This window comes from Hemicordylus capensis, chromosome 14 (assembly GCF_027244095.1).
Source record: "Hemicordylus capensis ecotype Gifberg chromosome 14, rHemCap1.1.pri, whole genome shotgun sequence".
Lineage (NCBI taxonomy): Eukaryota > Metazoa > Chordata > Lepidosauria > Squamata > Cordylidae > Hemicordylus > Hemicordylus capensis.
The window spans coordinates 10,670,900-10,683,960 of NC_069670.1; the positions used below are offsets into that span (position 1 = coordinate 10,670,900).

The 13,061-nt window shown below is 64.0% G+C and overlaps 2 protein-coding genes across 4 annotated transcripts; both read right to left on the reverse strand.

Annotated features, from left to right (window-relative positions):
* Window positions 1-356: 356 nt before the first annotated feature.
* EEF1G (eukaryotic translation elongation factor 1 gamma) lies at window positions 357-6,470 on the reverse strand. Its single transcript, XM_053278885.1, has 10 exons — window positions 6,348-6,470; window positions 5,008-5,166; window positions 4,408-4,471; window positions 4,088-4,230; window positions 3,771-3,914; window positions 3,356-3,485; window positions 2,147-2,330; window positions 1,002-1,174; window positions 785-909; window positions 357-636 (listed from the first exon to the last, which is right to left on the reverse strand). Exons 1-10 carry the CDS (start codon window positions 6,360-6,362, stop codon window positions 478-480), a joined length of 1,296 nt encoding a protein of 431 aa, XP_053134860.1. The 5' UTR covers window positions 6,363-6,470; the 3' UTR covers window positions 357-477.
* Window positions 6,471-7,565: 1,095 nt separating this feature from the next.
* Window positions 7,566-13,028, reverse strand: POLR2G (RNA polymerase II subunit G). 3 transcript variants are annotated; one of them, XR_008312210.1, is made up of 8 exons: window positions 12,521-13,028; window positions 11,691-11,800; window positions 10,604-10,763; window positions 10,406-10,456; window positions 10,042-10,107; window positions 9,679-9,788; window positions 8,385-8,418; window positions 7,566-7,877 (listed from the first exon to the last, which is right to left on the reverse strand). XR_008312210.1 is itself a non-coding variant. In XM_053277941.1 (8 exons), exons 1-8 carry the CDS (start codon window positions 12,725-12,727, stop codon window positions 7,864-7,866), a joined length of 714 nt encoding a protein of 237 aa, XP_053133916.1. In that variant the 5' UTR covers window positions 12,728-13,028; the 3' UTR covers window positions 7,566-7,863. The 3 variants fall into 3 exon arrangements, 2 of the variants coding, with proteins under 2 accessions (XP_053133916.1, XP_053133917.1); XM_053277941.1 differs by having other exon boundaries at window positions 9,679-9,750; XM_053277942.1 differs by lacking the exon at window positions 10,406-10,456 and having other exon boundaries at window positions 9,679-9,750.
* Window positions 13,029-13,061: the final 33 nt, after the last annotated feature.

Genomic DNA, 13,061 nt, shown 5'->3' on the forward strand with positions numbered 1-13,061 from the left:
GGGGCTGCCCCAGCAGGGAGTCGGGGGGATCTCTGCAAGTCCACCATCCCTCCCTCACTCCAGTGGTTCTCCAGCTTGGGACCCCAGATGTTACTGGACTACAGCTCCCATCACCCCCTGCCACAAGGGTCGAGAGAACCTCCGCTTTACTGTGTGAGAGGAATGGCCAGCCAAGCGCCATCTGCCCTCTCTTTCATTAGGCAAGGCCGGACTCCATGCCGCAAGGCGGGCCGGGGCCCCAAGCCAGGAAGAGGGCCCTGCCCAGCCTGGAGTGCCGTCTGCAGCCAGGGCGGAGGGCCCCACGCGGAGAGGGCCCCGGGCTGCCCGCCCCCAGGGAGAGAGACAGAGGCCAGGGCGACTAGCACAGGCGGGGGTTTAATGCACATCTCCAGACACCGCCACGCCTCTGCCTCGGGAGCAGGGGGGGCCGCCGCAGGTCCGTTGGGGGGGGGAGCGGGCCCAGCGCCAGCCGCGGCCTCACTTGAAGATCTTGCCCTGGTTGACGGCTTTGCCCACGTGCTGGAAGCGGCCCTCCCACAGGAAGTACTCCTGCACCAGCGTCTTGCACTCCGCGCTCTCCGGGTCCAGCTTCCGCCAGCTGTAGGACTCGTAATCCACCTGCCAGTCCGGGCTCAGCTGCAGGAGGAGACGGCGGGGGGGGGGGGGGGAAGAGTCAGAGCGCTGCCGCCAGCCCAGGCAGGCTTTCCTCTCGAACCTGGGGCGCAGGCCTCCCAGCGGGGGAAACGCCTCCGCTCTGGCCCCCCACCGCCCCGAGGTCACTCACCGGGAAGGCCAGCTCCTGCCCGCGGAAGACCCAGATGCCCGAGATGCTGCTGCCGCTGTCGGCGCCGAAGAGGAGGACCGAGGCAAAGGCGTTCTTCCGCAGCTTGTCCAGGCGCTGGAACATGCCTGCCGGGGAGACCGAAGGAGCCTGGTGGGCGTCGGGCTGGGGGGCCAGGCCGGGGGGGGGGAGGGAGGGGGGAGATGGGGGGCGGCCTCACCTGTGATGAGGTTGCAGCTCATGAAGGTCTGCGCCAGCTCCTCGGGGAAGCGGTACTCGGCGTACCAGATGGACCAGCCCTCCTTGTCAAAATGCTCCCAGAAGTGGGGCAGGGCCACCGTCAGGGTGTCTTCGTTGGAGTACTTGCGCTTGAACTCGTCCAGGACGAAGGGGCTGGAGGGAAGACGAGAGGAGGGAGGGAGTGAGTGAGTGTGTGTGTGTGGGGGGGTGCCCCCCGCTCAGGCTCTCTCGGGCAGGACAGTCAGGTGCCCCCCCCCAGTCTGATGCCCCTGGAGAGAGAGGCAGCTGCACAGAAGGGGCCAGCCTGCCCCACTGCCCCCACCCCCGGGGCCTTCCCTGAGGGGCTCTGGGACTCTCCTGGAGGCCCCCAGCTGTGCACCCCACACTCGTTTCTGGAAGGACCCCCGCCTCCCAATGCGGGCTCTTTCCCCAAAGGCAGGGCATGTGGGGGTGGCAGCCCTTCTGCTCTCAGAGGGAGCAGCCAGACAGACGGGGCACTCCGGTCCGGGCACAGCTGCCATGCCGGGGCCAGGCTGAGCGGCAACACCGCCACCGGGGGAAGCTCATGGCCTCTTCTCATCCTGGCACAGGCAGAGCTGCTGCAGGCGTTCGAGGGCTGTTTCCGCCCCGACAGCCGGGCCGCCTCCCCCCCCGCCGGCAGAGGACTGGTCACCAGCTGCCCCCAGCCCTGGCCAGCCAGAGCCCCAGCAGCAAGGCAGGGACCGGAGCGCCCTCTGGGGCTCAGGGGCGGCCACTGCCAGGGACGCCTGCTGCCCCCTGGTGGCTGCTCCAAGGAGACGCCTGCAGGGAGGGCCGGGGGGGGCTGAGTCTGCGTGTGTCCCACAGGGCAGCCCCTCGGCCCCAGGAGCTTGCCCCCCACCTGAGCAAGGCGCCAGGACTCCCATCTGGGGAGTGGGGTGGGGCCGGAGGAGAAGAGACAGGGGGAGGCTCTTCCTTGAGCCCCAGCGCCCTCCAGGGCTCCCTCGGGGAGACAGGGCTCCGCCTGCCTCCCAGCTGGCCAGCAGCCCCTCTCCCCACCCACTTCGACAGGAGGTGCCCCCTCCCGCCCCGAGCAGCAGCTGGCTCCGGCCCTTGCCCTTGGCGAGTGGGGGGGGGGGTCCTGACCTCTTGGGGAGGTGAGCAAAGGGGTCTTTGGACTTGGGCTCGGCGGCCAGGGCCTGCTCGCACTCGTCCAGCTCCTCCTCGGGCTCGGGCGGCGGCTGCGGCTGCTTCTTCTCGGGCTGCTGCTGCTTCTTCTCCTCCTTGGGCGGCTTCTCCTTCTTGGGCTGGTTCTCCGCAAACTTCCTAGCTGCAGGGACGGGGAGGCCACCAGTCAGCCCGTGGGGGACGGGGACGCCCTGGTGGCCACCGGCTGAGAGAGAGCAAGGGACCCTCCCGCTGGCCTGGGAACAAGGGCAGCACGCCTCCTTCCGGGAGTCAGGACAAGCAGCGCCCAGCGGAAGAAGAACCCACAAGCCCAGAGCAGCCGCGGGACTGCGGCAGGCAGAGCCAGCCCCACAGTGGTGCAGCTGTGAGGGTCTGTGGAGGCCCCCTTCCCCTGGGACTTTGCAGAACTGACCCCAGAGGGCCCGCCTGGGCTGAGCAGCCAGAGCAGCAGAGGAAGCGGCCGTATACGGAGTCAGAGCCTTGGTCCCTCTAGCTCAGTCTCGTCTACCCAGACTGGCAGCGGCTGCTTCTCCAAGGCTGCAGGCAGGAATCTCTCTCAGCCCAATCTTGGAGATGCTGCTGCCAGGGAGGGCACCGGGAATGTCTGAGCAGCCCCAGGGTCCCCTGAGGGGGGAATCTCTGACGGGGCTGCTCCCACCCCTAGTCCCCCCTTCTGATGCAACCGGAATGGGCGCGCCTGCTTTTGAGCCTAGCTAGAGGGGGGTCTCCGGAGCTCCCGGAAGGGGGCCAGCCCCTCAGCTTGGCAGCCGATCCACAGACAGGGCACGGATGTCCCTGCTGACTCTTTCCTGAAGGGGCCGGCCTGCTTTGGGGGCCTGCAGGACTCCTGCCCCACGGCAGCAAGAGCATGCTTGCTTCCCCTTTGGAGCAGAACCTCTGACTGCAACCTCGGCACTTCTGGCTGGAGCCATGAGTGCTGCTTCCTGAGAAGGGGGGGGGGGAGTGTGTGCATTTGGGGTCCAGCTACCACGCAACTGGGCCAGGTCTGCTTCCCCAGCAGAGGCACCTGCCGCCACAGCGCCCCACACCCCTGCCGGGGAGGGGAGGGGAGGGGAGGGGAGCAGAGAGGGGCTCCCCCGCCAGAGCCCTGGAGGGCGGCCGTGTGGGAGAGGGGCGCGGGGGGAGCGAGTGCCAGAGCCCCCTCACCGTCAAACTGGGCCATCTTCTCACACAGCTTCACCTCTCCCAGGACAGCCCTGAACTGCGGCTGGTTGAGGCAGGTGACAAACCAACGGTTGACGTTCCCGTAGGGCTGGCGGAAGGACGGCTCCAACACCTGGCGGGAGAGAGGCGGGAGCTGTGCAGCCAGCCGCAGGGGCCCTCCCCCGGGAGCCAGGCAGACCCCCACCAAGGGACCTCCAACACGGGGCTTGGCCTGGCCTGGCTGCCGCCGGCTCCGGGCGCTGGTGTGCGGAGCGGGCCTGGCCCAGCAGCCACACTCCTGCCCCCTCCCTCGCCCCCCAGAGCCACCAGCAGCGGGCTGAGCCACCCAGGAGGGGAAGGGCTGGTGCCCGTCCCCAGAGCAGGAGCCCCACCCACTGAGGGACGGCCGGAGCCCCACCTGCTTGTACAGCCAGAGGAGAGTGCAGGCCACCGTGATGTCGGCCAGCGAGACGCGCTCGCCCACCAGGAAGGTCCGCGTCTTCAGGTGGGAGTCCAGGGTGCCCAGGACCCTCTTCACTTCCTCCTTGGCGTACTCGGTGGCCTGGGCGGGGGGGGAGAGGCCATTCAGGGGGACGTCCCAGGAGGATTCTCCCCCCCCCCCGCCCCTGTGCAGAGCTTGGGTGAGTCCGGAAGGCAGCGCTTGCCTGCCTCTTGCTCCGGCCCCCCTGCGCTGCCCCCCCCGGGAGGCCTCCGAGCAGCGGCCGGGCCCCTCACCTGCTTGTTGTAGTGCATGATGCCCAAGGTGGGGAAGACCCACGTGCTGGCGGGAGGGACGATGTCGCTGTCGGCAAAGCTGACCCACTGGATGACCTGGGCGGCCGCCTCCGGGCTGGCTCCTCGCAGCTCTGCGTTGCTGACTGGGGTGGGGCGGGGGGGGGGGAGAGCTGAAATGCTGCCGCCCAGCAGGAGGCAGCACCCGCCAAGGGCCAGGATGCCCGCTGCAAGGAGGAGGGGGAGGGAGGGAGGGGGTCCCCCGCCCTGAGGAGTCGCCTCTTGCCCCCCCCGCCCCCGCCAAGGCCCAGGGCTGGGCTCACCGTAGTGGGCAATGGCGTTGCTCTCAAAGACGCAGAATCCATCGTCCCCTTCAAAGGCCGGCACCTGCAGGGCAAGGAGGCACTCCGGCTCAGGGCCCGGCCTTCCTGGGCACGGCCCACCCCCGGGGCAACGGGGGGGCATTCCAGCGGGCACCTGGCTGCAGAGCCCAGCACATCAGCCGGGAACAGCCTCCCGCGGAGTCCCAGGAGCGCGGCTGCCAGGCTGCGTCACGCAGGGCTCCTCAACTTCAGCCCTCTAGCAGACGCTTGATTCCCATCATCCCTGGCTACTGGCCACGGCGGCTGGGGATGATGGGAGTTGGAGTCCAAAAGCAGCGGGAGGGGGCCAAACTGGAGCAGGCTCGGCATGGACTGGAGGCAGCCAGATGGACCCGGGCCTGGCTCAGCAGAAGGCACCTCCCAAAGCCTCCACAGGGTCGCTTTGTAGCCGCCTCCAAGGCCACGGGCAACGGAGCACGGGCCTTGGCTAGCAGGCGCCCCCACCAGCCCGGAGACCGACCCAGCTGGCCTTTGGCTCCTGGGCGGCCCGGCAGGTTCGGGGGCACCACCAATCCCCGCCTCCCCCCCCGAGCACCTCACCTTCCCGACGGGAAACTTCTTCAGGAACTCGGGGGTCTTGTTGGTCTGCCCAAAGTGGAACTGGGGAGGGGCGGAGAGCACCTGGATCTTGGCCCCACTGTACTGGGCGGCAATGAGGGCTTTGAAGGCCCGCCAGTTCTCGGGGTAGGTGTAGAGGGTCTGCGGGGGGGGGGGAGAAAGTGAGCGGCAGCATGAGCCGGGGGGGGGGGGAGCAGCCCTGCAGGGCCCGGAGGAGGAGCCCCACCCCCTTCCTCAGGGCCTCTGCACCAGGGAGGCTGCAGCATGACAAGGCTGCCGGAAGACCTCCCCGCCCAGCCCCACAGAGCCCCCCCCCACTCCGGCACCCCCCCCCATCCTCTCCTCCTGCTGAGCAGGCTGGGCTCTGCACCCCTCTGGTGCCTCTGCTTCTGGGGGGCCCTCCCACCTCCTCCCAGGCAGAGCCACGCCCACCCACCCACCCACCCTCTGAGCTGCAGCCTAGGGACCCCCCACTGGGACTCGGGGCTCTGTGCCCAGGCGGCCCACTTTCCGGGACCCCCCAGCCCCTCAGACCCAGCCTTGCAGACGCCCTCGGGTGGGATGGGGGGCAAGTCCCTTTGGCCCACCCCCCATCCAGGCAGCAGCCAGACAGAGCCCCACAAGCAGCCCCCCCCCAGCAAGAGCCTTCTTTCCTTTGTGCCCCCTCCCAAGTGGCAAAGGACCGATGCCCAAAGCAAGGGCCCCTCTAAAGAGCGCCCCCCGTCCTCTGACCAGCAGCACCCCCCCCCCCACCAGGGATCTATCCCAGCCCCACGGGACGTGCAGGGCTGGGACTCCACTGCTGAGTTACAACCCCACGCTGAGGGATAGACTGCCACCGAAGACAGAGGCTCTGTGGGGCCCACCGCCGCCTAGAAGACCCCTCCCCATGACAGCAGCGCCTGAGAAGCCCCTTGCCTCAACCCCCCCCCCACTCCAGCACCCCGTGAAGCAGACCCCCACCTTCAAAGGGGTGTAGGGACCCCTTTGAGACCCCGACAGAGGGACCCCCACAGCAGATTCTGCCGGGGGAGCTCGGGCCCCTCATGCCGCCCACCCCACACATCAGGCCAGCGCCCCCCAGCGAGGCAACCTGAGCCCAAGAGCAAGAAATCGGGAGACTGGAGGGGGACACTCCCACCCAGGGCCCGCCTGTCGGCCTCCCCACGCCCGCCGCGGGGCCCCCACCGCCCAATCCCCCCCTAGCAGGACCCGCACAGGGCCCCTTCTCCCAAACCCCCCACCCGTGGGGCCCGATCCCGCACCCCCAAGCCGGATGCGGGCGGATTCCGCGCCGGGCTCCCCGGGAAACACAAGCTCACCCCGGCCGCCGCCATCTTAGCGAGGAGAGGAAAAGGAGGAGCGTCGCGCGAGACGGCCGTAAAGCAGCAAGCCGGACTGACGAGCACGACATGCCGCGCGCGCCCCCCTCCCCTCCCCCTTATAGTGCGTCACTGGAAGGGGCGGGGCCTCGTGGTGACGCGCGATGGGCTCCGCGCGTGCGCCTTTCAGAGTCCGGTGCCGCCGCCTTCTGCCCTTTTAAAGGGACAGAACCCTAAATGCCTCCGGAGCCTTGTCAGCAGAGACAGCCAGCAGTCATGATGTGCGGTCACTAGCCAATGCCTCCTTGACCTCAAGAGCAATAAATCGCTCTTGCCAATCTGCATTCCGTTTAAGTGTGAAAACAGGAGTTTGCAGAGCTCAGGACCAGGCAGGTTTACTCAGAAGTAAGAGGCACCAGCTTGAATGGGAATCACGCTCAGGCCGATCCCATGTGCCAGCCAGCCAGATCCTGCGCCTGGCGCTCTAGGAGCCATTGCCCACGCACAGAGCTTTACTCCCAAGAACTGGCCGTTGCAAACGGGCAGCGTTTTCTCTGCCAGGCTCCAGGGCGTGGCTGGTGTCTCCTTCTCAGGGTCTGCAAGTGGGGAGGACAAGGGTGGCCCCGGGACAAGGTGTGGCAGAGACGTGCAATTGCTCAGATGAAGCCCCGGGGCAGGCTCTGCTCCCCTCTCCTGGCCCCAGGCCCCCAGACTGTGCCTCTGCTCTTAATCAGAACTCGCTTCTACCTTTATCCCACCAGCGAGAGGTTCCCGATGAATCGAGGCAGCTGCTTCCAACTGAATCTGACCCTTCGTCGGTCTTACTCAGTGTTGTCTGGGCTGGCTGGCAGCCTCTCCCCAGGAACTAAAGCAAGGGTCTCTCTCCGCCTTCCCTGGAAGCCTGTGACTTTCTGCCTGCTCAGCAGGGGCACTGCCTCGCAGCCCCGGCCCCTGCCCAAGGCGAGAAGAGACCACTTGGGAGAGGCAGCTCTGCAGCACTGCCACCGGGATGGGCTTCGGGCTGTCCTCCTGGGGCCCGAGAGGCGCTCTGGGCTCCGGCTGCCCCCTGCTCCAGGAGCTTCTGCCCCAAAGCCAGCTCATATGTGTTTTAAAGCAAAAATAAAGAAAGGCCAGGCAGCCGGCCCCTCAGCTTAGCAACGAGAGTCCCAGACCAGCAAGGAAAAAGCGAAGGGCAAGAAACAGGGAAGCTCAGTCGGCTTACAGAATCTATCATTGTTTTAATGTTTGAACTTTGTTTTGCAACCATGTGGCTTTCTGGTAAGACTGCCCAGAGACAAAGATGCTCAAGAAAGAAAAGGAGAAAGGCGAGAAGCACAAGAGAGCCGCCAAGCAGAGCGTCAGCCCAGAAGACTTGAACTGGAGACCCAGAGCGGGCCCGGTCCCACCCGCGCTGCCCGGCTGCTGTGGCTCAGGAGAGAAAGCCAGCGCCCGAGATCCAGAGGCCAGGCTCGGTGGTGGAGAGTCCGGGGAAGGGCGAGCCGGACGCGGAGGAGATTCAGCTGACGAGGCCTGCAGGAAAAGGGGAAGCGAGAGCCCTTAACTCCCAGCCCACCTGCGGTGCAATCTGTCACCCCAGCGGCCCAGAATCCCAGTTAGTCAACACACGGAGAGTCCTCCAAGAAGCCACCAATCCAGCATTTGGGTTGCCATCGGCAATCCCAGACAGAGGCCTCCGGAAAGATCACGAGCCGGGCCCAGAGGTGAAGGCCATCGCCCACCCCTCCTCAGTCCTCTCCGGCTGGTACTCAGAGGTAGACTGCCCTTTCCACTGGAGGTTCCAACTAGCTACCATGGCTAAAAGGTGTTGCTCTGAGAACGCATCCAAACCTTTTTAGAGCCAACTAAGCTTGTGGCCGGCGCGTCTTGTATTAGCAAGCCAAAAGGCCATTGCGAAAGGCTAGGGATTCTGGGAGCTGTAATCCGCCAACCTCTGGAGACCCCCGATTGGGAGCCCCTGGCTTGTACCGCTTTGTATAAATCAATAGAGCAGCAATGCAAGGAAGAGAGGAAGCTTACCAAGGTAGTCATCCATGAGCGACCCAATAGCAAACTGCCGGAGAGGGAGGAGAGAGAGAGAGAGGAGGAGTTAGGATCTGCCCAGAGCATGCTCAGCTCAGCTCGGCCCCTGCAGAAACACACCAAGCCCGGCCCAGGATGGTCTGCTCTGACTGGCAGCGGCTCTCCAGGGTCTCTCCCAGCCCTACCTGGAGATGCTGCTGCCGCTGCCACCAGGGACGGAACCTGGGACCTCCTGCAGGCAGAGCTGCGGTTCCCGCACTGTGCTACGCAGGGTGGCCCTATTCTGGCTTCCCAAATCCAGGTGCCTAATCTGCATAGGATGTAAATTGGCTTGAAAATGATTTCTGAGCAGGAGAGGCTGGTCTGGTGGCCGCGAGCAGGACTGGTCCCCTTAGCTAAGCAGGGTCCACCCTGGTTGCATCTGAATGTAAGATACTCCCCTCAGGGGATGGAGCTGCTCTGAGGAGAGCAGAAGGTTCCAAGTTCCCTCCCTCCTTCCCTGGCATCTCCAAGAAAGGGCTGAGAGAGATTCCTGCCTGCAACCTTGGAGAAGCCGCTGCCAGTCTGTGAAGACAACCCTGAGCTAGATGGACCAAGGGTCTGACTCTGGATAAGGCAGCCTCCTATGTCCCTGTGCGATGCTTAAAATCCAGGTGAAACCCGGAATTCCAGGGGGGCCTGGCCACTCTAGCGCTACAGCCCTGCCATGAAAACTACCTAGGGGGCTGCCTTATGCTGACTCCGACCAGGTGTCTGTAATGCACAAGAGTGCCTACTCTTGAGTGGCAGCATCTCCCCAAGGCCCCTAGAATGGTGCCGTCTGTTGGAATAACCTGCTGGACCCAAAGAGGCACCAGCTTCTCCCTCCTTTACATTCACTGGTCCCAATTTCCTCGGGCTACAGAGTGGCACACAACTCTATCGCTCTTTGGCCCCTCGGGACAGGAAAGCTCAACATCAGTGGATGCAAGAACGAGAACTGTCACCATCAAGTGGGCAGGAAGGCCTGCCTGCAGACCCGGTAATGGCAACCCCACATCTACACTGCCCTCTGCTGGCCAAACATTAACAACATTATTTTAATAATTTTAAAAACTTGTTTTAATAACATTATTCTATTGGTTTTACTGCCATGTATTTCAATTTGTGACTTCTACATATTTTAAATTTTGTACACTACCTAGAGATATAAATACCAGGCAATCTAAAAACATAATTATAAATTTATAATTATAATAAAAATAATAAAAGTGCCCCTCTGGCCACTAGGCCACACGCCCTACCAACTCACAATGTCGCTCTTGTCCACTCGGGTCCCCACGATCTTCAGCCGAATTTCGTCATCTTGCTGAATGACAATATCCTGTTGGGATTGGGTGGCAGAGTCAACATCCCAGGAGTCTGTTGCAGGGAAAGCAAACTGGCTGGCCCATCTCGGCTCCCTCTCGGAAATCCTTGCTTTAGCAAAGACATGCCCAGCCCTCCAGGCTCATCCACGCCGTGCCCGGCCTCACATGCAGGGGGGGAAGCGCCACCACCCATCCTGCAAGGGGCAGGCCTCCAGCACCGTAAGGGCACGTGGTGTGCGTGTGCACACACCCACACCCCCCACCCACACCCAGAGTGCCACAGGAAAGCCCCCAGCTGGACTCACCTCATCGACTGTCTTGTAGCAGGGGGGATTCGAGTTGGGGTCAAATTCCATTTCGGAGGGGATGGACTGCCAAGAGGACAGAGAGCAGCAAGTGTGAGCCACGGGAGGCAGCCCAGCTCAGCGAGAGAGGGCCGCTGGAGGGGCACCTCCCAGCCCCGGCAGCTCTAGCTGGAAGGAATCCCTGGGGAGCAGGGCCTGGAATCCACCCCCACACGCACCCCCACCGCCCACCCGGCCTGTCCTTTCAGGGCTCATAGCTGGAACTAAGCTGGCCGGAACCTGAACCTTGGGGGCCGAAGGGGGACCCTTGTCAGAAAGCCCTGCCTGATGCCACGGACAGACAGACAGGGCGGCCGGCACTCACGTGTCGGGAAATGAAGCAGGACATGGGCCCGATTTCCGTGAAGAGTCCGACCTGCAGGAAAGAAGGGCGGCACCACTATCGAGAGACCCTTCCCGGGAAAGACGGCCCCGCAGAACAAGACAGCACGGCGGCGTAAGGAGCCAGGAGTGGGGAGACCCAAGGCTCCTGCCCCACGGCCGGCCCTCCCTGCCGCCTCACCTTGTTCACCTGAGTCACCACGGCGTCCACCACCTCTCCTTTGAAGGGCCGGAAGACGATGGCTTTGTACTTGACCGGGTACAGGACGAAGCCGCGCCCGGGCTGGATGACACCCGCCCCAATGTTGTCGATGGTGGTGACCGCAATGACAAAGCCATACCTGGAGGACAGAAAGAGGGAGGGAGGGAGGGAGGGAGGGAGAGCTCTCCTGCAAGCCCAGGACCCTGCATTCACAGCGGACACTGGCAGCGGCTTTCCAGGGGCTTTCAGTGGTGGTCTTGCCCAGCCATCCCAGGCCTACCTGGAGATGCTGCCTGCCAGGGAGCAGACCTGGGACCTCCTGCAAGCCAGCCAGGGACTCCACGGCCGAGCCCTTGCCCTCGAAGATACTCTGAGAGAGTTGCCTTTTACGGAGTCAGGCCCTAGCTCCATACTGGCTGCACGGACAGGCAGCAGCCCTCCAAGGTTTCAGGCATGAGCCTTTCCCAGGCCTACCCGGAGATGCTGCCAGGGATCGAAGCTGGGAGCTCCTGTGTGCCAAGCAGGGGTGCCTCTGCGACAGTCATTTCCCAGGGAGCCAGCTTCTGCTGAGTCAGACCACTGCTCTATCTAGCCCAGAACTGCCTGCACTGACTGGCAGCGACTAGCGAGGACTACCCAGGACTACTTAATGGTGCAGTGGAGAAATGACTTGACTAGCAAGCTAGAGGCTGCCGGTTCGAATCCCCGTGGGTCTGTTTCCCAGACGATGGGAAGCACCTCTATTGGGCAGCAATGACAGAGGGAGATGCTGAAAGGCATCATCAGGCTGCCTGGGAGGAGGCCATGGTCAACCCCTCCTGGATTCTACCCAAGACAGCCACAGGGAGGCTCTGGGGTCGCCACCGACTCGAAGGCACAACTTTGCTTTACCTTTACTTTGCCTAAAGACGCTGCCACCCTTGGCCTTCAAAGCTGGGGCTTGACCTCTGAGCTACAGTCCCAAACCGCCATTTCTTTGTGCCCACTGATACAGCAAGAAAAGGACCTGCAGACCAGCAAGCCCCCACCCCAGAAAGGGGCGTGAATGCAGCCAGGTCTTACTCACTTCCCTGTGCAGGTCCCTTCCACCTCGGTGAACAGCTTTTGCTTCACGGTGTTCAGCAGGTTGGGCCCAAAATACCGCGGGTGGAGGAGGATCTCGTGTTCGAGGGAGATCTGGAGACAGAGCAGCAGGGAGAAGCCTCAGAGCAGACGCCAAGGAGATGCCAGGAGGGTTAGGGAGGGGGAAAGGCCAGCCTCACAACCCAGCAGCTGTGCCCGTCTCCTTGCTGCAGAAACCCCAGTCCTCAGCACAGGGTGCCCCAGCCAGTTAACCACCTGGCCCCGTTGTCTTTATTTTTACGTTTATAATATCCCACTCTGGTATCCTTGGAAGGCATCCAGAGCAGTGTTCCCTCTCACAGGGATTCCCAGATGTTGTTGACTACAACTCCCATAATGCCCAGCCAAAGGCCACGGCAGCTGGGGATGCTGGGAGGTGTAGTCAACAACATCCGGGAATCCTTGTTAGACGGAAGACTGCTCCAGAGCGGCATCCATGCCTGTGTTTTTTCTCCTCACAACCACCCTGTGAGGCAGGTTAGAGAATTGGCCGGCCCAGAGTAACCCAGGGAGTCCCGTGGTGAACGGGGACTTGAACGCGGGTCTCCCCAGTCCTCGTCCAACAGCACACACGATCATGCGGCAGGGAGTGCCGCAAGCCGGGAGTGCCTCTAGGAGCCCTGCCTGGGCTCTGCCCTGGGCACACAGCCGGCCCCTCCAGCGACCTGACCCCACCCCTCCCGGGTTCTAGTCACAAGAACTGAGGTGGGGGGGCAGCCCCCACACATGCACCGCGGCGGCGGCGGGGGGGTGTCCCTGGGCAGCGCTACTCACGTGGTAAAACATCCTCCTCGCTGCCTCCTCCGCCTGCCCGGCCGGAAGGAACGCGGAGACAGGCACGGTGAAGGCGCTCTCCGAATGTTGCAAGCCAGCGCCTTCCTGATTGGCTGCTGGAGGGCCGCCCGGGTTCCATAGACGCGGGCACGGCCTAGACTCACGCAGGCCTCCTGATTGGCTGCTGGAGGGCCGCCCAGGTTTCATAGACGCGGGCACGGCCTAGACTCACGCAGGCCTCCCGACCTCCGGGCTCCTGCAGCAGGCCCAGTCAGTGTGGGACGGAAGCTTGCCGAGCGCCAAGAGGGAGGTTGGGGGGGGGGGCTTAGCCCCTGCAGCCTCTTGGGCGGGGGGGTCTCTCCCCCTCCCTCTCCCCCTCCAGAATAAGATTGCCTGTTTCTCCGTCCACCCGCCCAAAAGAAGGGACACTGTGGCGAAAGACCAGCCTCCTGACCTGGGGCGGCCCTTCCTCAGCAGGTGCTGCGGCCATGCACTGGCCGTCCTGCCTGGTGGTCCGAGCCGCGCCGTGTCCCTCCCCCCC

Excerpts from the sequence above, each read along its gene's own strand:
- POLR2G (XM_053277941.1), bottom strand. The coding sequence starts at position 12,727 with ATGAAACCTGGGCGGCCCTCCAGCAGCCAATCAGGAGGCCTGCGTGAG. Across the intron at positions 11,801-12,520 it reads CGAGGAGGATGTTTTACCAC|ATCTCCCTCGAACACGAGAT; the intron begins GTGAGTAGCGCT and ends CTCTGTCTCCAG. Across the intron at positions 10,764-11,690 it reads GAAGGGACCTGCACAGGGAA|GTATGGCTTTGTCATTGCGG; the intron begins GTGAGTAAGACC and ends TCTGTCCTCCAG.
- EEF1G (XM_053278885.1), bottom strand. Across the intron at positions 2,331-3,355 it reads GAAGATGGCCCAGTTTGACG|CTAGGAAGTTTGCGGAGAAC; the intron begins GTGAGGGGGCTC and ends CCGTCCCTGCAG. Across the intron at positions 910-1,001 it reads GAGCTGCAACCTCATCACAG|GCATGTTCCAGCGCCTGGAC; the intron begins GTGAGGCCGCCC and ends TCTCCCCGGCAG.